The sequence below is a fragment of the Cricetulus griseus genome, chromosome X (assembly GCF_003668045.3).
Source record: "Cricetulus griseus strain 17A/GY chromosome X, alternate assembly CriGri-PICRH-1.0, whole genome shotgun sequence".
Classification (NCBI taxonomy): Eukaryota; Metazoa; Chordata; class Mammalia; order Rodentia; family Cricetidae; genus Cricetulus; species Cricetulus griseus.
The window spans coordinates 83,607,901-83,631,837 of NC_048604.1; the positions used below are offsets into that span (position 1 = coordinate 83,607,901).

Consider the following 23,937-nt stretch of genomic DNA (forward strand, 5'->3'; position numbering starts at 1 on the left):
TGATTGGTTACTCCCATGATGTTTTGCCACTATAGTACTACTTGCCATGTCTTGCCAGGTCAGTCATTATTATGAGTTTTGTAGCATGTTAAGACTGGTGATTATTTTTATCTTCTGGTAGCATGGAAAGCATCTTTTAGCACTATGAATACTAAGCCATTGAGGATAAAGATCCATACTAGCTTGATTTCTCCATGTGCCATGATTTAAATATGTGGTGTCTTCAGCAACAAAGTCTTAAGGACAACAGATATTCATATACCTATTATTTGCCTCATACTTCCTTGTCTGGGAGAATGATTGCTTAGGGAACAGAATCCACTAGGACAAGTTCTCTGTCAAACACATAATCCTTCCTTGTCTTTGACTAGCCAGCCTTTCCTTTTGAAATATATTTTTATTCTTGTACAGTTCCATAGCATACATTATGTGCTTTTAATAATATTTATCACCATTATTATATTATACCATTTCTACTTACACTGAACACATTACTTTCCCCCAAAAAGTCCCTTACCTTGTTTCAGGACTTTGGAACTCACTGAGTTTAATTAGGCTTCCCTGTATTAGCATAGGTCTGGGTTTATTTATTTGGAGACTGGTCAACTTATTACTCCTCTTCTCTCAGCCACAATTAAGTGCTTTTTCAAGGAGGGGCCTGGTAAGCTCTTCTCCCATTGTACTGCAATATTAACTGTTTCAAACATGTAAAGGTCTTATGAAGGTAACTATAGCTGATATATAACCAGCTTTTTCAGTTTTACATATGAAAAGCCTTAATGTCATATTGACATAGTCTTGATTTCTATTTGCTCATGAATCATCTCCCTAACCTCCAAGAATTAGTCAATCTTTCCTAAGACTTGCTTTTAGGTTTCTTAAATGGTAATAATAATATGCACCTCCTTCATTTATAGGGAACATGGAAATGAAAAAACTTACATGAACTTCATTAATACCCAGATAAAATTATCTTTGATCATTTAATTTTACCTACATAACTCATTTCATGTTTTCCAAGAAGACTTCACTGTCAAGTGTTTTGAATTGATGAGTTTTTGTGTAGTGATATAAACAAAAAATATCTAATGTTCATTAGATAACCTCTAAATATACATCCAAGTAACCCAAACAGGTTATAATTGAAATAGCCCTGGCTAACACTCACTTTCACTGAGGTGTTATCGGAGTTCTGCTCTGTGTATTCCACAGGCCATCTCAATAAGGCATATGTAAGCAATTCTATTTTATAAAAAAGGAAACTGAGGCCAGAAATTTATAAAGATTAGTCTTTTATCCAAGATAGCAAAGCCAAATAGCCAATTCAGGCAGCTTGCTCTCTAAAACTAGAATGTGCTTTTGTTATATGTCCCCAGAATAGCAGTGATGGGAATTATGGAAGAAAAAACTACAAAACCAAGGCTCTCAAATACAAATGTTAGAGGACTCTCTTTGGCCAGCATTCTTTGTGTAATGAGCAGAATAATAAAATAAAAAAGCATATTTCTTTCCATAGCCTCTGCACTGCTATGCAAAGTATTGTAGTATTATGCTATGTAATATTAATGGACGTGGAAAAGAATTTTGAATAATTCAGATACCTCTAGGGAAGCAACTTCAATATTTCTTATTTTATACGCTTTTGGTCCCTTGACCCAGTCCCTTTGAAGAAGAAAATGACCAGGAATGGTTGACAAATTTAGCAGTGAACAAATTGAAGAAAAAATAATCCAAACACCAGAATGTCGCATCTGGACTTGCTTAGAAGGAAATTTACTCCTGCACTTCCAGCAAAATATGAGCATGACAAATATGATTACCTGGAAACAACAGATATCAAAGATATTGTTTTGTATAATAAGGCATATAGCTATTTTGAAGACCTAATTATTGATTTCTATTACTACTAGTGAGGAAAATGCTTATTTATTGGGTTTTCTCTTGTTGGATTGCAATAACCACATATATTTTTTCCAAACTGTTCAATATTATGAGCTGGGATTTACCAAGTATGGAAATGTTTCAATATAATATCACATGTATTAAATATTTTCTTTACTTAAATGATTCTTTTTAAGAACTTGTAAAAGGGTTAGGGCAAAAAAAGGAAGATCAAAACCATTAATGGGCAAATACAAATTTCTGGGCAAGTATTGTATTACCATCCTATCCTTGAAAACCAAATTCATATGAAGAAAAATTGTATTTTGAGCATAATGTAACTTTGTGAGTATGAAATTTCCATCCTATTTCATAGATTTGATAAAGAGAGATAAATGAGAACATAGCCGGGCTACAAATGAAATTGTTTAGCCAAACATATCTTGTCAGAATTATCCTAGTGGCAGCCGTAGCAACTCTAGGAATTTTCAGAAGTGAAAGTCCAGCTTGTGCTTTAATACCCAGCATCACACATTTCAACAGACTATTTAAATTAGAATTGGTTCCTTATGCTGCAGTTATTTATAAGGGTCTCATTCATAAAAGACAAAGGCTTAGAAAAACAGTTATTCAAATCGCTAGATATTGGTCAAGAAATACATACTTGCCCTCCAGTCACTCAATTGTAATATATATAATGAAAAATATAAACAAAAAGAGGAAAAAAGATTGCAAGTGATAATGAAAACTTTGTATTTGATGTTGAACAGATATTGCAAAATATATTAATTCTACTTTTTGGGAAAGGAAGTTATTTCTCATTATCAAAATAACAAATGACTAAGAGTCTAGTCATATTTGCATAAATATCTTTACAAAATTTTCATATTTTTTCAGACAAGAAACAATGCACTTGCATACTCATACAACCTAGTAGAGAACTGTTAAGGTACACTTTGGGGAAGTAAAGTTCTGATAACATCAACTGAACAACTCACTGTTGGCTATTACATTATTATTGTCATGCTGATTACACAAATGACATATTGAATTCTAATGTAGAACTATAGAACCTACATTTGTTCTTCTTTATCCAAATTAGTAGTTTCTTTCAAAATCTGTTTCTCTTTTTCCTGGGCTCAATACTGGTACTACTTTCACACTACCATTACAGACATGGGCTCATGTCACATGACACAAACAAAAGACTATAAAAATGAGTGCATATTGCTTTTAGTGCTAACTCATGACAAATTCTCATGAGCAATACTCATTCCATATCTGCCTATTAAATGCCTGAGATGTTCAGATACAAAAACATGGAAGAAAAATGGGTTTCCATATGATTTCATAGATGGCATTTTGGGACTATAACAGAATAAACAAGTAAACTTTTACTATTGAAAGCCAGCAAGATGTTAGAGTTCACTAGTCATAGTGATGAATGTTGTTCATCTAGTTCATTGTTTTAGATACAAATTCATAGTTCAAACAGCAATCAGAGTTTAGGTTTCCCAACTGTGAACAGGCTATGTAAATTAACATCATAAAAAATGAAAGAGACAGTGTCTCTAAGGAAGTAGATCAAGCCATACATAGTTGTAGAACATAAATATACTTAGTTCTAGTGATCATGTTAAAAACAGAAAAAAAAAAGAAGAGGTGAATTACTCAAAGGAACAGGTTGCTAAACCTTAAAGGGACTTGCAAACTCTAAACTATGTTCTTTGTTTTGAAAGCTTGAACAATTTGAGTAACTTGGAACCCAATTACTTATATACCAAAAATCACTGTAAAATTATATAAAATGACTTTGTAAAGACTTTATATGTACAGGTAAATTTTTCTGCTATTGATAAGGTAACTAATAAACAATTGCTATTAGAGGGACACTGCAGACAGACATTAAAGATAGTCCAAGCATGGGAGCTAGAAAGATGGGTCAGTGGTTAAGAGTGCTGGCTGCTCTTCTAGAGATCCTGAGTTCAATTCCAAAGGTAGTCCAAGCAACAAGTGTTGGCTTGGCCAAACAACTAGGACTATGAGAAAGAGAGAGAGAGAGAGAGAGAGAGAGAGAGAGAGAGACTGGTATAATTAAGGACGAAGTAACCCTCCACACTGTGATACTGTGTTCACCACATTCACCATGCAATGTCTTGAGACTACATAAGTTGTAACTTCACAATAATCATAAATTTTCAATTCATTGCAGTTATATTCAGTTATTGGATGACTTTTTATACTGAAAATATTCCTTGAAATAGTTACTGAAAGGTTCAGACTTTAACGCTGATTAGCTCTACCTCTTTAAGAGACATACCCTGCCCCCTGACAACAGTCAGGGCATACACAGGAAAATGTGCTTTGTCATCATCATGTCATCGGCCCATGAGGACTCTGGGCATGCGTGGAACCTTAGTGTGCATGCACAGTCTTTCTACTCTCTCTCTCTCTCTCTCTCTCTCTCTCTCTCTCTCTCTCTCTCTCTCTCTCTCTTTCTCTCTCTCTTTCTCTCTCTCTCTCTCTCTCTCTCTCTCTCTGCTCTCTGCTTTGCTCTCTCTTCTCCCACCTATATGCTCTCTCTACCTCTCTATGGTGACCAGCCATGGCAGTCAGCCATTACCTCTGTTCCTCTTTTCTCTTAGTCTCCTTACTCTGCCGGGCCATATAATAAACTAGCCAATATGTCTCGTCTTGCAGCCTCCTCTTTCTCTTTTTCTACAAAAACATAACAGTTACCATATACAAATATTTCACATTTTCTATATTTTGAGCTGTTACTGAGAGTTTCATGCATCTGGCCTTAACTTTGCCTTGTTCATTAAGAGACTTACTTCGATCAGTAATGATTGTTCTAGCTTCTTGATTGCTGGTTTTGTTTTTCAAATTCTGGGCAGCAGTAATGAGTTCTTCCAATTGGGGGCGCCTCTGTTCCAAATCTTGTAGTGTTGCCTGAAAGAAGAAAATATCTCTTGCATTGGCAGTTCTCCAGCATTGTATATTCCTTTTATACAGCATAAAGGAAAAGTGCTATTTTCAAATAAGCTAAAACACTTCTAGAAATAAAAAGATGTAACAGGATATGAATCTACAGTTTTTAAGACTTTATAGAAAATAACTGAATGTGAAACATGTTTCATTCTTAGACACACGATGATTTCAAATAAAAATCTTATTAGAGACTTGCTTCTCTACCTAAGAATTAAGATGGTGTAACTTCAGAGCCTTTGGGGTTGTGTAAATGAATTTCTAATAAATGTAATTTTGGTTTATGACTGTATATTGTAAAAGGGTTAGTTATATTTGTAATCACATCAACCTGCAAACTTAACATGAATATATATGTTTGAAACAGAACAATTTCATATATCATTTAAGATACATTATTTTACTCCTTTGTAACTGAAACTTTTACATATAAAATGAGAAGGTGATATAGATGAACTGTAGCAAGTATCTTTAAAGTTGCCTATCTATAAAAATCACCAAACTTCTTTGATCTATTTCAGACTTACTGAATTAATAAAGTGACTGCGATATTAATTTTTAATAAATTAACTACTTCATTATATGATAATAAATGGTTGGATTGCATCACTTAAACTCTATCCCCCAGAGTTGTCCTTTATATAAATATTTTGGTGTATATGTGCTTTATGGGCACATGCAGGTCATAGTGTCAGGTGTCCTTCTCTATCACTCTCTACCTTAGTACTTTGAGATAGGGTCTTTCCAAGAATGTATAGCCCATTATTTTTAGATGTGCTGTCAACCACCAATCCTCAGTGATTCTCTTTATCCCCTGGAAGATGGAATCCTGGAAGCTGGAATGCAAACTCTAATCTTCATGGTTGTGCAGGAAGCACTCTTAACCATTGAGACATCTCTCCAATCCTCATATAAATAATTTTAATTTAATACTGACTTTTGTAATACCATTCAAAATGATAAATTCAACATTAAACCCACTTCAAATGTGAATCAGTAATCACTTCCTTATGTCTTCAAACACCAATCTCCTCTACTTGCCATCTTCGTCTTGATATTCAATTGCCTAAACCTTAGAAATATGACCAAAATATAGGAAAAATTTCAATCTACCTTGTTCTGGTTCTAAAACTTAATACATTTTATTTTTATTTGGTGAAGGAAACCATATTTTCTATCTATTAACAACTACTCTGACAGATGTTGTACATGCATATCTTATTTTTCTTTGTATTTTGACCTTAGGTCTCTAGACTATCTATTTTTGGGTTCTTGGTCACCCTAGAAACATCAGGTAGGAGGTCCATGTAATGAAGTTGTCCTTAAGTGAAATGAGATTTTGGTTGGTTACTCCCACAAAACTTGTGCCCGCATTGCACTAGTATACCCTTGCAATCAGGACCAGAGAGTTTGTGGCTGTGTTGGTGTTTATTTTCAGAGTACCTTCCTGTACTAAAGGCACTAGAACATTCAGGATTATGTAGCTATCTTGTTGGTTTTTTTGTGTGTGTGGTCAGGAGTGTTTCCATATGAACCTGAAAATCATTTTTAAAGATCTGTGAAGAATTGAAGAGCTGTTCGAATTTGGTGTGGATTGCCTTGAATCTGTAGCTTCTTTTGGTAAATTGGCCATTTCTACTATATTAATCCTACATATCTTTTTTTGTTGTTGTTTTTTCGAGACAGGGTTTCTCTGTGTAGCTTTGGAGCCTATCCTGGCACTCGCTCTGGAGACCAGGCTGGCCTCGAACTCACAGAGCTCTGCTTGCCTCTGCCTCCCGAGTGCTGGGATTAAAGGCATGCATCACCAACGCCCGAGCATGGGACATCTTTCAATCTGATATCTTCTTTAATGTATTTCTTCAAAGACTTGGAATTATTCCCATACAGATCTTTCACTTGCTTGGTTAAAGTTACCCCAAGATACCTTATATTATTTGAAGCTATTGTGAATGTTGTTGCTTTCCTGATTTCTTTCTCACTGCATTTGTCAGTTGTATATAGGAGAGCTGATTCTGATCAGCTATAAGAATTTCTGATGGAATGTATAGGGTCACTTATGGATACTATCATATCATCTGCAAGTAAGGCTATTTTGAGCTCTTCTTTTCTAGTAAAAGTGAAGACCTGCAATTAACCTATCCATTTCCTTGTTCAGAGTGACCTATTGGCCCCCAGGAAGTGCCGGTTGGGGTTGGGGGCTTGGATAAGGCAATGAATGGGGAATGGGATATTAGGAGGGAAAGATTTATGTGATCTACTAGAGAGGGGGGTAGAGGAGAAGGGAGGGTACAACAGATGATGTACTGCAGAAGAGCTGAGCCTGAGATTGGGGGATTGGATTTAGAGAAGCAAAGAGAGAAGTGATGATCTACGGTTAGCCTATGTGCGTCCCTGTTGGGAATGCATCTCTTATTTATATTCTCTTAATAACTAAATTAGACATTGTCAGACTTTAAATGTGATGAAAATAAAAGTGAAGAAATCAAATATGGTACATAGTAATATTTCTTATCTCTTATTCCCTTTGATACCAAATAATTTCTTCAGGATTTTGGTTTTGGAATGCGCCAATCTGCATCTCCTTTGTGAATAGGTAAGGAGATCAGTATTGAGATTTAGTCTCAATGAGTTCTTGTAATATTAAATAGTATGAGAAACTTATTCCAATAATGTACATTTATTTAGAGTACTTTTCTTTGTGTTTCAAAAAAATCAGAGGGGCTAGCATTTAACAAGACTTCTGCATTTGTAAGTTGTGATTGCTCAGAAGAAAAATCCAATTTTCAGGTTTCTAGCTTTTATGGTTTCTTTATATAAAAGTGTGTTTGAAATATGGAACAAATTGCCAAAGACAGCTACTGAAGTAAGTAATGTAAGTAAGCAGGACAGTGCTGAACAAAATTTAAAGTAGGAACAACAATTGCAGATAGATTTTATAAAATAAGACATATTCCAGGGTTGGAATGCTAAAAGTTGCTCATCTGTAACACAGTAAGTTGAAAAGTTGCATTAGTATGATCTGTTTTCGACAGCAGGATTATGGTTAGTAGACCATATATTTTTTAAATGCTATGCTAAAACTACAGATAATGCCAAACACTTAGCTTAAATTTGATAAACAAATACATGTAGTTACAAGGATATAAATTCATCCATTCATTTACTTCTTCAATTATTTTAGTACATGCTGTTTTTTTCCAAATCTTAGATATTCTAGGGTCTATGGATGTGGCAGTGAACAAATGTATTTGTTATGGTTGCATAACTAGTGAAAAGTATTTTAATAATTGAAAGGTTTTCTATAAGAATTAACTATCAGATTGTCTTTGTGATTTCATATTAGTTCATGCTCAATTGTTGGTAGCATTCTTTGCTTTTGACTTGCAGGTGTATTTCCTGATGCTTGTTCTACTTTTGTTACTTCTAGGATTTTCAACTTCCTTTGAGAAGTGTGTTGTAAAAGTAACTCCGTCAACTTTCACTTGAATTTTCGCAGACTCTAAATTAAACCTGACCACAAAGAACAGCTTTTACTGCTGAAATTAGCAAGCATGTCAATTTAGGCTTAAAACAAGCTATTTTCCCCTCTAATGAACAAAATTCATCTCAGGCTATTGTGAAACCTGTTCTCTAGTTGGGTGATTCTCTAATTCTGCTGACAGACACATGCTTTGTAAGCACCCGAGAAGATTATTAATGACATCCTTTAAAGAGACCTTGTAAAAACAGGAAGACCTTCACAATTGTAATATAGCAGTGCATTCCTGAACAAAATCACAAATCTTTATTACATCCCTTGGTCAAGACATACAAACATTCATTTCAAAAACAATCTGTGAAATAAAGTATTTTGCTGTGGAATTCACCAGAAACTAATATTCTCCCTCAAAAGTATGTTTTCTATATGGTAGAATAAGAGCATTCTTTGATTTTCTTTACAGAAAAAAGGAAAGGATTTGAATAATCAGTGCATTTAAGTATTTTTCATTTGTATATTATAAAAATAACAACCAAAAGATATTTTGTAAGAAACAGAGCACCAAAATATAATGTGAATGAAGGTTATTTTTCATTTATTTTCCCTTTATGTATATTTTATTTATTTGCTTTTATAATTTCTTTGACTCAGCATCTTAAATGAATTCCACAACTTGTCAAATGCAAGGAGTTTTATTTATCTCCTAAGTGTTAGAAAACTTGATTAAATCATTATTTGAACTACCTATCTCTTAATTATCTGTCTTCAAAATTCCATTCTGTGACCCCCATGTACTGTTCTTACCTGATGCTACCCTCTCAAATACAGTGCAACATTAATCTACATCCTCAGATGATATCAGGGTGCCTCTATCTTTCACCTTCCTCAGTGTAGCTTTACTCATGTTAAACAAGTAGAATGCTGAATGCTCTTATTTATTTCTCTGCTATGAGCTAAGATATTTATTTCATATTTACATGAACCAAACTACAGCCATTACATGCTTAATAGTACTTAAGCATTATTATTTATCATGTCTACATGGATTCTATCATTCTACCAGAAACAAACACAGGAAAAGGAACTGATGCTATTTCTAAAAATGCCTAAGGCAGCTATCAGACTTTACTACAAACAGCTTACCCCTTGGAGATGAAAATTCATCATGGATTCCACTAGCTGAGCAAAGGTGGAGGGAAAAAATAACTTCAAATACAAAGTGAATCAGAAGTCTTTAATCCTATTAAATCCCCCCTAGGTTTGAGGGAAGCGGTTATAAATAGCAATCCTATAAAAAAGGAAGTTAAACACCGAAACCATATATACTATAAAGTAGGTCATTTTAGGTTCTTAGAAAAATCTATTATCATACTCCTTTAAAAAGGAATTATACCTTAATAATATTAAAGTAGAAAAATCTAGACTGAATTGAACATTTAATTCTCATATATCTAAGGAAAGGTCTTAATCAAGGTGTTTTTTCTATTAAAGCATTTTCTTATAGTTTCAATTACAACAAACATGATTATTTTCAATTGTTGCCATTTTCAAGGAACAAACATGAATTAAGCTTAACTATTATGGTAAAGATCCTAATATATTATAAATTTATAAATATTCATAAAGTCTGTGGAGGTAGAATGGTTTATGGTACCCTGTCATATATAGGAGGTGATAAACATTTGGGTGGGGTAGTTACTGTGTCTACTTTGTGTAACTGAAAGTGCTTTACCTTTATCCCATTGAGCACCTTCACTTTGCCTTCTCACATTCCACACTGTCAGCTGCTTCTCCAAATATAATGGCTAAACTCAAATTTGCCCTGATTGACCTCACTTTCTCATTTCTCACACTTTGAATCAGTTTGAATATTTTCCTATGTGAAATAACTTCCCTATTTATTCTCCAAATGCTCAGCATGTCTACTGATAACTTCTTCATAAACACTTCTGAACTGTGGTTATCCTTTTGCCCATTATTCACCAAAGAAATTAATGAAAATTTTCATATGATTTCAAACTTTCAGAAATACATACAAGAAATCTTAAAAAACACCCCTGTTCTCTTCACCCAGATTTATAGTTAACATATTTCTTCATCAGTCAGCATGTGTATGTGTGTGTGTGTGTGTGTGTGTGTGTGTGTGTGTGTGTGTGTGTGTGTGTGTGTGTGTTTGTAAAATCTGTGCACAAAATATATTTCTTTTTGAACAACTTGAGAAAAACTGCAATTATCATGTCTCTTAAGCAAGATATGGTGGCATATGTCAGTAACTCCAGCATTTGGATAGTGGGTCAGGAGGACTGTCATGAGTTTCAGGCATGAAAATGTACCACGGGATACATATTGAATGCTATGCCAGTCAGAGCTACATTTAAAAATCTGATCACCACCCTGCTCTTCCTGGTTTTCCAATTTCCAACTTTCACAAAACATATATATGTTCTATGTGGCCCTCTCTACCCTGTATATCCCCTGCTCATCTTTTTTTTTCAAGTTTCTGCTATTATACCTGGATATATACTTAGATTTAAAGATTCAGAGTTAGGATACACAAATCAGATATATTAAGCAGTGTTTCTTTTTCTGAATCTAGGTTACCTCACTTGCCATGCCATTTTCTAGTTTTATCCATTTACTTGTAATTTTCCTGATTTCCTTTGTCTTAATCTTTTAGTTACCTGTTACCTGCTGAAGGACATTTAGGTTGTATCTATTTCCTATTGTGAACATGGTGGCAATAAACATGGCTGAACAAGTATCTGTTGAGTAGGATGATGAGGCCTTTAGACATATGCCGGGGAGTGCTATTTCCAAGACAACTGCTCTTGGTTGTCTCCTAGAATTTGAAGGTAAATCTAATTGCTGAAGATACCACATACTTCAAATATTAGACTTGGGGGAATCAACTTAGAACTGACCTGAAAGTCTGCTTCCTGAAGACTATCTCTTATAAAGGTGCAATGCAAGCTTCTAAAGGTGAGAAGCAATCGATAATCCTACCCAGATGTGCTGCCTATTAACTACAACAATCACCAGTATGACAAGATAACCATAATGGTCCAATTTTCACATCCATGTCTTTAGGGAAACCAAACTTGTTTAATTGGACTTAAATGACTGCTCAACAGGAGAGAAATAAGGCTTGATACTATAAATCTTGCCAATTATCCAAAGCTGGTGGTCACCGATCTTAAAAGGAGAACCTATTGACATTTTCCTAAACCAGTTTAATCTCTAACTGCATATGAAATAATTATCCTCATATCTCTCATCAAAAAGCTTATTTTTGTGGCAGACAGAGACAACTACAGAAATTTACAATTATTCAAAATGAAAAGAACCAATAAGCATGGAGTATTCACATCAGTTGATACATCTATATTACAACATCCACACTTGATTCTCAAGGAACACTGCATCAGAATAAGACCAGCAGTGGCACTACCCTTTGATGTGACAATGTGAATGGGGAAAATTTCACATGTTTTTTACAACTGGATGAACAGAGAGTGTGAGAGTGTGTGTATGTGTAACATACATATGGAACAATAATTAAAGAGTTTGTGAGTTTGAGAGATGAGGCCAGAGGAAGAATTAGAGAGATAAGAGGTGTGTATAGAAATGATATAAACGCAGCACCCATGTTTAAAATCCATTAAAAAAGCATTTAAAAATTTTAAATGTACAAGACAAGAAAAACATTTGTCCTGATGTTTGAATAGCTCAGAATTTACTTTTGAAGAGCATATCCTTTCCTTTATATGATCTTGGTCTGTTTCTAAGTGAGGAAATGAAACAGCTATAGTAGTATAATCTTATCCACCTTCTTTACTCTGAGTGTGGCAGTTACCCCATTAATGGCCTTCATAGTTACGTTTTTATTTTCTGGCTTAAGCTCATGAACAAAATTTAGTTTTCATGTCTTCTTAGTATTCTTTAACTTAAAAGAAATATGTGCTTTCCTTGACATTTATCGTGTTAGTAAATTTGAAGATCAAATACCAAAAGTTTTGTATGATGTCCCCTAATTGGCCTTTCAGCAAATATTATTTGATATTTCTGGTATGTAACTGAAGAAGGTATAGGGGTTATATCAGTGAATAAGAAAGAATACTTTGATCTTAGTAAATGCAGTAATAATTGGGCCAAATAGTACATAAGAAATGAAAACAAAACATGAGTATTATTATAGGGGAAAACATGGCACATGGCAAAGATATCCAAGAAACTTTATGGACCAATGGGTGCCTTTGTAGGGTGTTCAACTTCAATGGCACTTACCTATTATTCTTCTTGAATTACACAAAATGATTGAATTTAAGTTGCTAACAGCTACTGAGATGACAGTGAAACTGCATGGGCCTTTTACTTCCAGGAAGTTACTGAAGACCTTTGCTACTATGTATTGAAACCCATCATTGTATTGCACCAAAATGGTCTTCCTACAGAGTGCTCTTTGCTGGTGTCTTAATGTGGTGGGAAGAGTAAAAACTTTACTTGGGAAACACTGAACTGTAGCCTAAGGACTCTCAAACAACTTTTCAACAGTGTCGTATCTCCACACAAACTTATATTTCCTTCATATTATGTCAGATCCACATTTGGTTCCTATGACTTTCTAACCTTCCCTGGTTTCTTTCCAGTTTCCTTTCAGAAATCTATTTCCTCTAATATTTTCTCTTTTGTCTTAATATGATACACATGCCTTTAGGTCATGATATACCCATTTCTTCATATTTGGTATTATGTTTCTCTTTAATGTTTTGAATACACACCATATTATTATTTGATGATAGTCTCATGTACTTATCAATTACTGGACACTAGTAAACAGGGCTCTCATCATGCCTTTTGTGGTTTGACCATTTAAGATCCAATAACATTAGTATGTTACGTTACCACTTTTTAGAAATCATTATTTCTTATTTATTAAGTTTGTTACTATTATTTTCAAACTGTAATTGAGGAAAATATTTAGATACATTGCAATGATAATCATAGAGTTCCATTCTATTCATTCAGCTAAAGATCTCTGGTATATCAAGAAAGTCAAAGAGAACTATCTGTATGTAACCATCATTAGGCTGGTTGGATGAAGTAACAAAAGATATTGAGCATGTTGTTAAACAAGTTAAGGCAACTCTTTGAATGATAATTTCCCTTAGTAGACTGAGGCCTCAATCAGGGTCATCCATGAATTTGGAACACATGTTAAGGTTCCCTACCTTCATTTAGAACTCAAAAAATTTAAATCTTTTTATTAACAAAGGATCTTCTCACAAATTATATACTTGACCCTGTCTTTAAAACCCTTAGACTGGTTAAAAAATAAAAAGTTGTGGGCCTTGTATGAACCAGTGGCTAATTGTTAATTACTTAACAATTAATTTTATTTTATTCTTTATTATTTAAACAATAATTAAAATACATCATGTGAATATATCTTGTTTAGCTCCTGGAGATGCATTTCAATTTTTGAGGTGATCGATCACAAGTTTTAAAAAGTGTGCACTTAGGGTGTGGGAGAAATCTCTTTTGACTTCAGGAAAATATTATATACTGAATTAGTCAGGTTTTTGCAGCAAATAAGATTCCATTCAAAGTGGAATGGGAAAATTTTCTGGACAAAACATCAAAAAATAAGGAGAGAGGAACAGAAATTAGAAACTGAAAAAGAGCTACAGGGAGATGACTTAGTGATTTGACCTGTGGAAGTTACCCAAATATTCTTTGACTGAATTTCCTCCCTTGTGGTGATCTGTTGGTAGCACCCACCAAGAAGAAATTGGCAAAGGATGAGTCCATTATTGAGGCCCATACTAGTTAAATGCTCAGGGTAGAAAGAAAGTTAGAGACAGGAATGTAACAAGTAAAACCAGCAAACATACTAAAGCAAATGGTAATGACATTAACAATTCTAAAAATGAATGAGGTAAGGAAGCAACAACATTTGGATTATATGAGAAGCAACTTCATATTAGGACTGACACATATACCTAAACCTTGGAAAATTTAAATAAGTCACAAGAAGGAGGAAAAAGCATGAGTATGTCACAGAAATATATGTCTCAAATGGGCTTTATGAAGTATAAGATTCTTTGTAAATAATGGTATGTAAGCTAATATAAATCAGCTTTACTGTTTGTTTTCAATTTGTAATTGACACATAACTATTCTGGCTGGCTTTGGAAAATTAGCTTAATTGATTATTTCACATGGACTATTAAGAAGCAATACATTCTGAACAAATTAATGAAACTGTAGAACAAAACTGTAGTACTTCAATGTAACAACAATATTTGGATATCATTAAAAGAAAAGTATAACAGCTACTTAAGACACTGATATTAACTACTAACTCTTTTATACTGGTGGTAGGATAGTTTGTGGAATGCATTTCACTATTCCTTTAAAACAATGATTTTGTTTTTGTTGAGATTTTTAGAGTAGGAAGAATTGTTAGCCTATCAAATTTAATGCCTTCCCTGAGTAGCATAATGCCAAATTAATCTACTATTAGCATGTCATTATGAAAGAAAAATTATTTTCCCTTTCAAAAAAATAAGGCAGTCCATTTAAAGTTATTGTGCAATAGGAAATTCAAAGGGTTGATTTACTTGTCATTTCATAAAACCCTTGACATGCAGAAAAGTAAAATCTTCAGTTATAAGAGCCAGGAAGTAATGAGTTCTGAGTGGGGGATCATAAAGTATAATTCCAAAGTCAAGAAGAAAGAATTTCAGGCTACAATTTGTTGATAATAATTTGCAAATACATTTCTAAATGGATACAAAGAAGACTGATATTTTTAGCTATTCAACATTAGATCTGTTAGTTATTCTACATTGTTCACATTTCTTGAAATCCCATTGTTCTGTCAATTTGGCATATTAACAAAGGATATCTGGGACTTTCTAAAGACAGTTTTGTCATGTGCAACACATTTGTCAGCTTCCAGGGTATGAGCCAGTAATAATAATTAATATAATAGTTCATCCTTACAGATAACTTAGAATAAAGAAAAAGACAAAGCAATTTAGGAACGTAAGTATTTTGGGATTATGTAGCTCATGTTTTTTAGTATTAATATCTATTTCATCTTGAGTAGCACCATTTTGGAATATTTCTAACTTTAGCTCATCATGATAAATTGTTTTATCTATTCAGAGTACCCTATAAAGCAAATTGAGTCATAATCATGCCACATTAACAAATAGAGGACAAAGCCTGGCGTTGCTAGCGCACACCTTTAATCCTAGCACTCGGGAGACAGAGGCAGGCAGATCTCTGTGAGTTCGAGGCCAGCCTGGTCTCCAGAGCGAGTGCCAGGATAGGCTCCAAAGCTACACAGAGAAACCCTGTCTCAAAAAACCAAAAAAAAAATAGAGGACAAATTGCAAATTATGAACATGGAAATGTAACTATCTGACAGCCTTGCTTATATGTTCCCTGGAACAGATGATTCCTGATTTTGTACACTAACAGTGCTGCATAAAGCGCACTGAAACCCCCAAATAAAACAAGGCTAAAATTTATAGTAATTATGTCCTGATCAAGCACATGGGCAGAAATAATTATTGACAGAATTCCATGAATAATATATAGCAATGAGAACTGTGCCTTGTGACTCATGGTTGATGACATAAAACAGAATCCTCAGTGAAGTTACTGAAATTTCAGTGCAACAGGGGAGATGACCTGAAGAGCTACTCAGGTGTGTTCACACACATAGTTATGCACTAACAGAATATATTAGGGAAATGATCAAAGAAACTGTCTACAGAGCACAGACTCTATCCTAAAGGGATGATGAAGAATGGAATTTTAATCAGATTATGTCCAGGGCATGTGTCATAGATAAGCCAAAATCTGAACTTGGAGGATAAACAAGATTATTAATGACTCTGCGATGAGAGAGAAGAATGTACAGAACAAAAAGTGAACTCAGCCTAAAATGTCAGGGTAAGAATACAGAAGATTTACTGGCAAAGAGGGGGAAGACCAGCTTGGTAGAATTATGACAACTTTGACAAAATAGGTCATAAATGAGACAGAGATGGTTGTGAACAACAAAGGACACAATAAAGACAATAAAAGCAACAGGGAGTAGTTGGAGGGTTCAGAGCAGAAGAATACTACAAAAAAGTGATATTTCAGAAATAATACGCTTGTACCACAGCATCCAACATCTGCTCCATGAGGGAACTTTTTAAGTAGTAGGATACTCCCCCTGTCACAGGAAGTCATATCTATTCCTTTTGTTAAGTTTCTTATCCTGAAAACAAGCCACACAATTTAAGCATAATTTCATATAAGGACTGACACTATACCGAAACCATGTAAATAAGTCACTCTGCTACACATAGAAAAAATAAATTCAGCTTCATTGATTTAAACAAAAGTGTCCAAGAGAAGTATCAAGTAATTTTGCTTAACTCATTTGTAATAATACATTAAAATGAATGGGGTAGAGAGGGATGGTAATTTTATTTCAGAAAGAATATTTCATTGAATTCTTAAATTCCTACTTTAAATGATAAACTGACTTTTGGAGCATAAGAGAGAATAGAAATTTCTTCAGAAATATCAGTTCAAAGACTATCATCAGCACTGGCAATACTTACCAATGTAATTTCATTGTGACTCTTTTTTATAATTTTTATTTAATTTAGAAACAATCTTATTTTACATACAAATCCCTGTTAACTCTGGCTTCAATCCTCCCATGCAGCCTCTCCCTACCTCCCCATCTCATCCACCATCCAGTCTCTAGGAAGAGTGAGGGCTTCCATGAGGGAACATCAAAGTCTGTCAAGTCATTTGGGGCGTGGGCTAGGCCCTTCCCCCTGTATCTAGGCTAAGAGAGTATCCCTCTATGGGGAATGGGCTCCCAAAGTCTTTTCATGCACTAGGGATAAATACTGGTTCCACTGTCAGAGGCCCTACAGACTACCCAGGCCTCCTAGCTAACACCATCATTCAGGGGACATGGAGGTTAGAGAGATAGCTTAGAGTTTAGAAGCACTGGTTACTCTTGCAGATGCCATAGGTCCAATTCCCAGCAACCACACAGTGCTTACAACAATCTATATAAGACTAGACTTTCAGGGATCATTTTATAGTTCCTTATGACTTGTTTTGTAAAGCTAACATATTTTTGTATTAGATCTATATTATTTAGTAGGAAATGAGTACTCAAATAGGAGTCACTTTTCTTTTTTCTTCATTTTTAATTGAATTACAAATAAGATTGTTTTACATGTCAATCCCAGTTATCTCTCTCTCCCCTCCTCCCATGTCCCACACCCCCAACTAACACTCTACCTATCACATACCCTTTCTACTCACCAGGTAGGGTGAGGCCGTCCATAGGGGGTCTTCAGAGTCTGTCATATCTTTGGGAGAGGGCCTAGGCCCACCTCCTTGTGTCTAGGCTAATGGAATATCCCTCTAATGGGCTCCAGAAGTCCTTTCCTATGCTAGGGGTAAGTACTGATCTACTACAAGAGGCCCCATAGATTTCCAAGGTGTCCTCACCAACACCCACATTCACGGGGTCTGGATCAGTCCCATGCTGGTTTCCCAGCTCTCATTCTGGGGTCCATGAGGAACTCCTTGTTCAGGGCAGCTGCTTGGGTGGGTTTCTACAGCCTGGTCTTTACCCATTTGCTCATCACTACTTCTCTGCAACTGGATTCTAGTTCAGTTCAGTGCTTAGCTGTGGGTATCTGCTTCTACTTCCACCAGCTGCTAGATTAAGGTTATAGGGTGGCATATAAGTTAGTCATCCATCTCAATATCAGGGGAGGGCATTTAAGGTAGCCTCTCCTCTGTTAGATTGTTAGTCGGTGTCATCTTTGTACTGCCCCGACATTTCCCTAGTGCCTGATTTCTCTTTAAACCTATAATGGCTCCCTCTATTATGGTATCTCTTATCTTTCTCTCCTCTATTTTCCCCCAACTCAAAATTCCTGCTCCCTCATGTCCTCCTCACTACTCCTCTTCTCCCCTTCTTATTCTCCTAGCTCCCTCTCCCCTCCCCCATGCTCCCAATTTGATCATATCTTGTCCCTTTTTCCCCTTCTCCAGGGGAACATGTATGTCTCTCTTAGAGTCCCCCTTGTTTCTTAGCTTCTCTGGAGGTGTGCATTGTAGGCTTGTAATCTTTGTTCTATGTCTAAAATCCATATATGAGTGAGTACATACCATGTTTGTCTTTTTGTGACCGGGTTACCTCCCTCAGAATGGTTCCTTCTAGTTCCATCCATTTGCCTGCGAATTTTAAGATTCCATTGTTTATTTTTTTCTGCTGAGTAGTACTCCATTGTGTAAATGTACAACATTTTCTCTATCCAATCTTCAGTTGAGGGGCATCTAGGATACTTCCAGGTACTGGGTATTACAAATAATGCTGCTATGGACATTGTTGAACAGAGGTCCTTGTTGTAGGAATGTGCTTCTTTTGGGTATATGCCTAAGAGTGGAATTGATGGATCTTGTGGTAGACTGATTCCCGTTTTCCTGAGGAATCGCCATACTGATTTCCAAAGTGGCTGTACAATTGGCACTCCCACAAGCAGTGGAGAAGTATACCACTTTCTCCACATCCTCTCCAGCATTAACTTTCATTGATATATTTGATTTTAGCCATTCTGACAGGAGTAAGATGTTATCACAGATTTGTTTTATACTGCATTTCCCTGAACACTAAAGATGTTGAACACTTTCTTAGGTGTATTTCAGCCATTTTAGATTCCTCTATTGAGAATTGACTATTTAGTTCTGTACCCCACTTTTTAATTGGATTATTTGGTGTTTTGGAGACTAGCTTCTTGAGTTCTTTGTAAATATTGGAGATCAACCCTCTGTCAGATATGGAGTTGATCAATATCTTTTCCCATTCTGTGGGTTGCCGTTTTGTCTTGCTGACTGTGCCCTTTGCCTTATAGAAGCTTCTCAGTTTCAGGAGGTCCCATTTATCAATTGTCGATCACATTGTCCTAGCTACTGGTATAATATTAAGAAAGCGGTCTCCTGTCCCAGTTGGTTCAAAGATATTTCCCACTTTGTCTTCTAATTGGTTCAATGTGGCTGGATTTATGTTGAGGTCTTTGATACATTTGCACTTGAGTTTTGTGCATGGCAATAGGCATGGCTATCTGTAGTCTTCTACATGCCAGCATCCAGTTATGCCAGCAACATTTCTTGAAGACTCTTTCTTTATTCCATTGTATAACTATAGTTTATTTGTCAAAAATCAGGTGTTCATAGTTGTGTGGGTTAATATCAGGGTTTTCAACTCGATTTCACTGGTATCCCTATCTATTTTTGTGCCAATATCAAGATGTTTTCAAGAATATAGCTCTGTAATAGAGCTTGAAGTCAGGGATGGTGATGCCCCCGGAAGTTCCTAGTACAGGGAACAAAACAACAAAACAAAACAACAACACTAGTTTAGGGCTGTTTTGGTTGTTTTGGCTGTCCTGAGTCTTTTGTTTTTCATATATAATTGAGAATTATTCTTTCAATGTCTGTGAAGAATTGTGCTGGGATTTTGATGGGGATTGCATTGAATCTGTAGATTGCTTTTGGCAAGATTGCTATTTTTACTATGTTGATCCTACATATCCAAATACATGGGTAATCCTTCCATTTTCTTGTATCTTCTTTCATTTCTTTTTCTAAAGTCTCAAAATTCTTAATACACAGGTCTATCACTTTTTTGGTTAGCACAAACTCAAGGTATTTTATGTTGTTTGTGGCAAATGTGAAGAGTGCTGTTTCTCTGATTTCTTTCTCAGCACATTTATCAACTGTATATAGTAGGGCAAATGATTTTTTGAGTTAATCTTGTATCCTGTCTCTTTGCTGAAGGTGTTTATCACCTGTAGGATTTCCCTGGTAGAATTTCTTTCGGTCACTTATGCAGACTATGGTATCATCTGCAAATAGTGAATGTTTGATTTCTTCCTTTCCAATTTGTATCTCCTTGATCTCCTTTTGTTGTTTTATTACTCTAGCTAGAACTTCAAGGACAATATTGAAGATATATGGAGAGAGTGGAAAGCCTTGTCTTGTCCCAGATTTTAGGGGAATCACATTGAGTTTCTCTCTATTTAGTTTTATGTTGGCTGTTGGTTTACTATATATTGCTTTTATTATGTTGAGGTATGTTCCTGTTATCCCTGATCTCTCCAAGACCTTTATCATGAAAGGGTGTTGGATTTTGTCAAAGGCTTTTTCAGCATCTAGTGAGAAAATCATGTCATTTTTCTTTCTCAGTCTGTTTATATGGTGGATTACATTGCTGGATTTTCATATGTTGAACCATTCTTGCATCCCTGGGATGAAGCCTATTTGGTCATGGTGGATGATTTCTCGGATGTGTTCTTAGTTTCAATTTTCCAGTATTTTGTTGAGTATTTTTGTATCAATGTTCATGAGGGATATTGGTCTGCAGTTCTCTTTCTTAGTTGTGTCTTTGTGTGTCTTGGGTACCAAGGTTATCGAAGCCTCGTAAAAAGAGTTCAGCAATGTCCCTTCTGCTTCTACCATGTGGAATATTTGAGGAGAATTGGATTAGCTGTTCCTTGAATTTCTGGTAGAATTCTGCACTGAAGCCTTCTGGCCCTGGACTTTTTTTGTTTGGGAGACTTTTTTTTGTTTGTTTTTTTCAAGACAGGGTTTCTCTGTGTATCTTTGGAGTCTATCCTGGCACTTGCTCTAGAGACCAGGCTGGCCTCAAACTCACAGAGCTCTGCCTGCCTCTGCCTCCCAAGTGCTGGGATTAAAGGCCTGCGCCACAAACGCCCGTCTGTTTGGGAGACTTTTGAGGACTGCTTCAATTTCATTAGGGATTACATGTCTATTTAAATTGCTTATCTGTTCTTGATTTAATTTTGGTAAGTGAAATCTATCCAGAAAATTGTCCTTTTCTTTAGATTTTCAAATTTTGAGGAATATAGGTTTTCAAAGTATGACCTGATGATTCTTTGGATTTCCTCAGTGTCTGTTGTTATGTTCCTCTTTTCATTCCTGGTTTTATTAATTTGTATGTTCACTCTGTGCCGTTTAGTAAGTTGGGATAATGGTTTGTCTATCTTGTTGATTTTCTCAAAGAAACAACTCTTGGTTATATTGATTCTTTGTATTGTTGTCCTAGTTTCTATGTTATTCATTTCAGCCCTCAATTTGATTATATCCTGGAGTATACTCCTCAGGGTTGTATTGGCTTCTTTGTGTTCTAGAGCTTTCAGTTGTTCTGTCAATTTTCTGGTGTGACTATTCTCCAGTTTCATCATGTGGGCATTTGGTGCTATGAACTTTCCTCTTAGCACTGCTTTCAAAGTGTCCCATAAGTTTGGGTATTTTGTGTCCTCATTCTCATTGAATTCTAGGAAATCTTTAATTTCTTTTTTATTTCCTCCTCATTCCCAGGAATGGTGTAATTTGACATTATTCAATTTCTATGAGTTTGTAGGTTTTCTGCAATTCATGTTGTTGTTGAATTCTAACTTTAAAGAATGGTGATCTGATAAGATACAGGGGGTTATTTTAATTTTTTGTACCTGTTGAGGTTTGGTATGTTGCCAAGTATGTGGTCGATTTTAGAGAAGGTTCCATGTGACGCTGAGAAGAAGGTATATTCTTTTGTGTTTGGATGGAATGTACTATAGGTGTCTGTTAATCCCAATTGGGCCATAACTTCTATTTGTTCCTTTGTTTCTTGGTTAAGTTTCTGTCTGGTGTGTCTGTCTGGTGGTGAGAGTGAGATGTTGACGTTTCCCACTATAAGTGTGTGATTTTTTATGTGTGATTTGAGTTTTAGTAGTGTTTCATTTATGAACGTGGATGCCTTTGTATTTGGGGCACAGATGTTCAGAATTGAGACTTCATCTTGATGGGTTTCTCCTTCAATGAGTAGGAAGTGACCTCCTTCACATCTTTTGATTGATTTTAATTTAAAGTCTATTTTGTTAGATATTAAGATTGCTACCCCACCTTGTTTCTTTGGTCCATTTGATTGAAAAATCTTTTCCCTACCCTTTACTCTGAGGTACTGTCTGTCTTTGAAGTTGAGGTGTGTTTCATGCATGCAGCATAAGGATGGATTCTGTCTTCTTATGCATTCTGCTAGCCTGTGTCTCTTTATATATGTTAAGACCATTAATATTGGGGGATATTAATGACCATTGATTGTTCATTCTTGTTTGTTTTGGATTTGGTGTTAGTGGTGGAACTGTGTATGGATTTCTACCTCATTTTTCTTTTGTCTGCTGATAAGGTGTGATTATCTATTGCCTATGTTTTTCTGTTGTACTTAACTTCTTTGGGTTGCAGTTTTCCTTCCAGAACTTTCTGTAGGGCTGGATTGGTGGATATGTATTGTTTAATCTGGTTTTGTCATGGAATATCTTGTTTTCTCCATCTAAATTGATTGAAAGCTTTGCTGGTATAGTAGTCTGGGCTGGCATCCATGGTCTCTTAGTGTAGGCAGAATATTTATCCAGGACCTTCTGGCTTTCAGAGTTTCCATGGAAAAGTCAGGTGTAATTCTGATAGATTTGCCTTTATATGTTACTTGACCTTTTTTCTTAGCTGCTCTTAATGTTTTCTCTTTATTCTGTATGTTTGGGGTTTTGATTATTATGTGGCGAGGAGACTTTTTTCTTTGGTCCAGTCAATTTGGTGTTCTGTAGGCTTCTTGTATTTCCATTGGCATGTCTTTCTTTAGGTTGGGAATGTTTTCTTCTATGATCGTGTTGAATCTGTTTTCTGCACCTTTGAGTTGGGTTTCTTCTATAGCTGTTTTTCTTAGGTTTGGTCTTTTCACAATGTCCCATATTTCCTGGGTATTTTGTTTGAAGGATTTGGTGGACTTCAGATTTTCTTTGGTTGATGAGTCTATTTCTTTTACTGTAACTTCAACTCCTGAGATTCGCTCTTCCATATCTTGTATACTGTTGGTTATGTTTACATCTGTAGTTCCATATCATTCACTCAACTTTTCTATTTCCAGCATTCCCTCAGTTTGTGTATTCTTTGTTGTCTCTATTTCAGTTTTCAGATCTTGAACTGTCTGAATTGTTTCCTTCACCTGCTTGATTGTATTTTCTTGGCTTTCCCGAAGAGATTTTTTTTTATTTCTTTTAATTTTTTTGTTTTTTCCTTCCATTTCTTTAAGGGATTTTCTCATATTCTCTTAGAGGCCCTCTATTATTTTCATGAAGATGTTTTTAAGGTCATTCTCTTCTGCTTCATCTGTGTTTTGATGTTCACTTCTTGCTGGTGTAGGGTTCCTAGACTCCAGTGTTGTCATATTGGTTTTTAATAGGAAATGAGTACTCAGATAGGAGTTACTTTTCTATAGGAAAGTGAGTACGTAAAGGTTTTACTAATCACTTTATATGTCAAATATCAAAAAAATATTATATTAAAACTTGTTTGGCCTTAGATGGAATAATGGTTTATCTATTAAAAGCTAAGACTCACCGCCAAAATACATATTTGTGTGTGTGTGTGTGTGTGTGTGTGTGTGTGTGTGTGTGTGTGTGTAGAGGACAGAGGTCCACTTTGGTATCTAC

At 35.4% G+C, this 23,937-nt stretch overlaps 1 protein-coding gene across 3 annotated transcripts in view; it reads right to left on the reverse strand.

Annotated features, from left to right (window-relative positions):
- Dmd (dystrophin) overlaps nt 1-23,937 on the reverse strand; it is a 1,637,847-nt gene that overhangs the window by 593,570 nt on the left and 1,020,340 nt on the right. For all 3 annotated transcript variants that reach the window (XM_035449892.1, XM_035449894.1, XM_035449893.1), the window contains one exon: nt 4,716-4,833. In XM_035449892.1, coding sequence (XP_035305783.1) covers nt 4,716-4,833 — 118 coding nt within the window. The remainder of the gene's footprint in view (nt 1-4,715; nt 4,834-23,937) is intronic.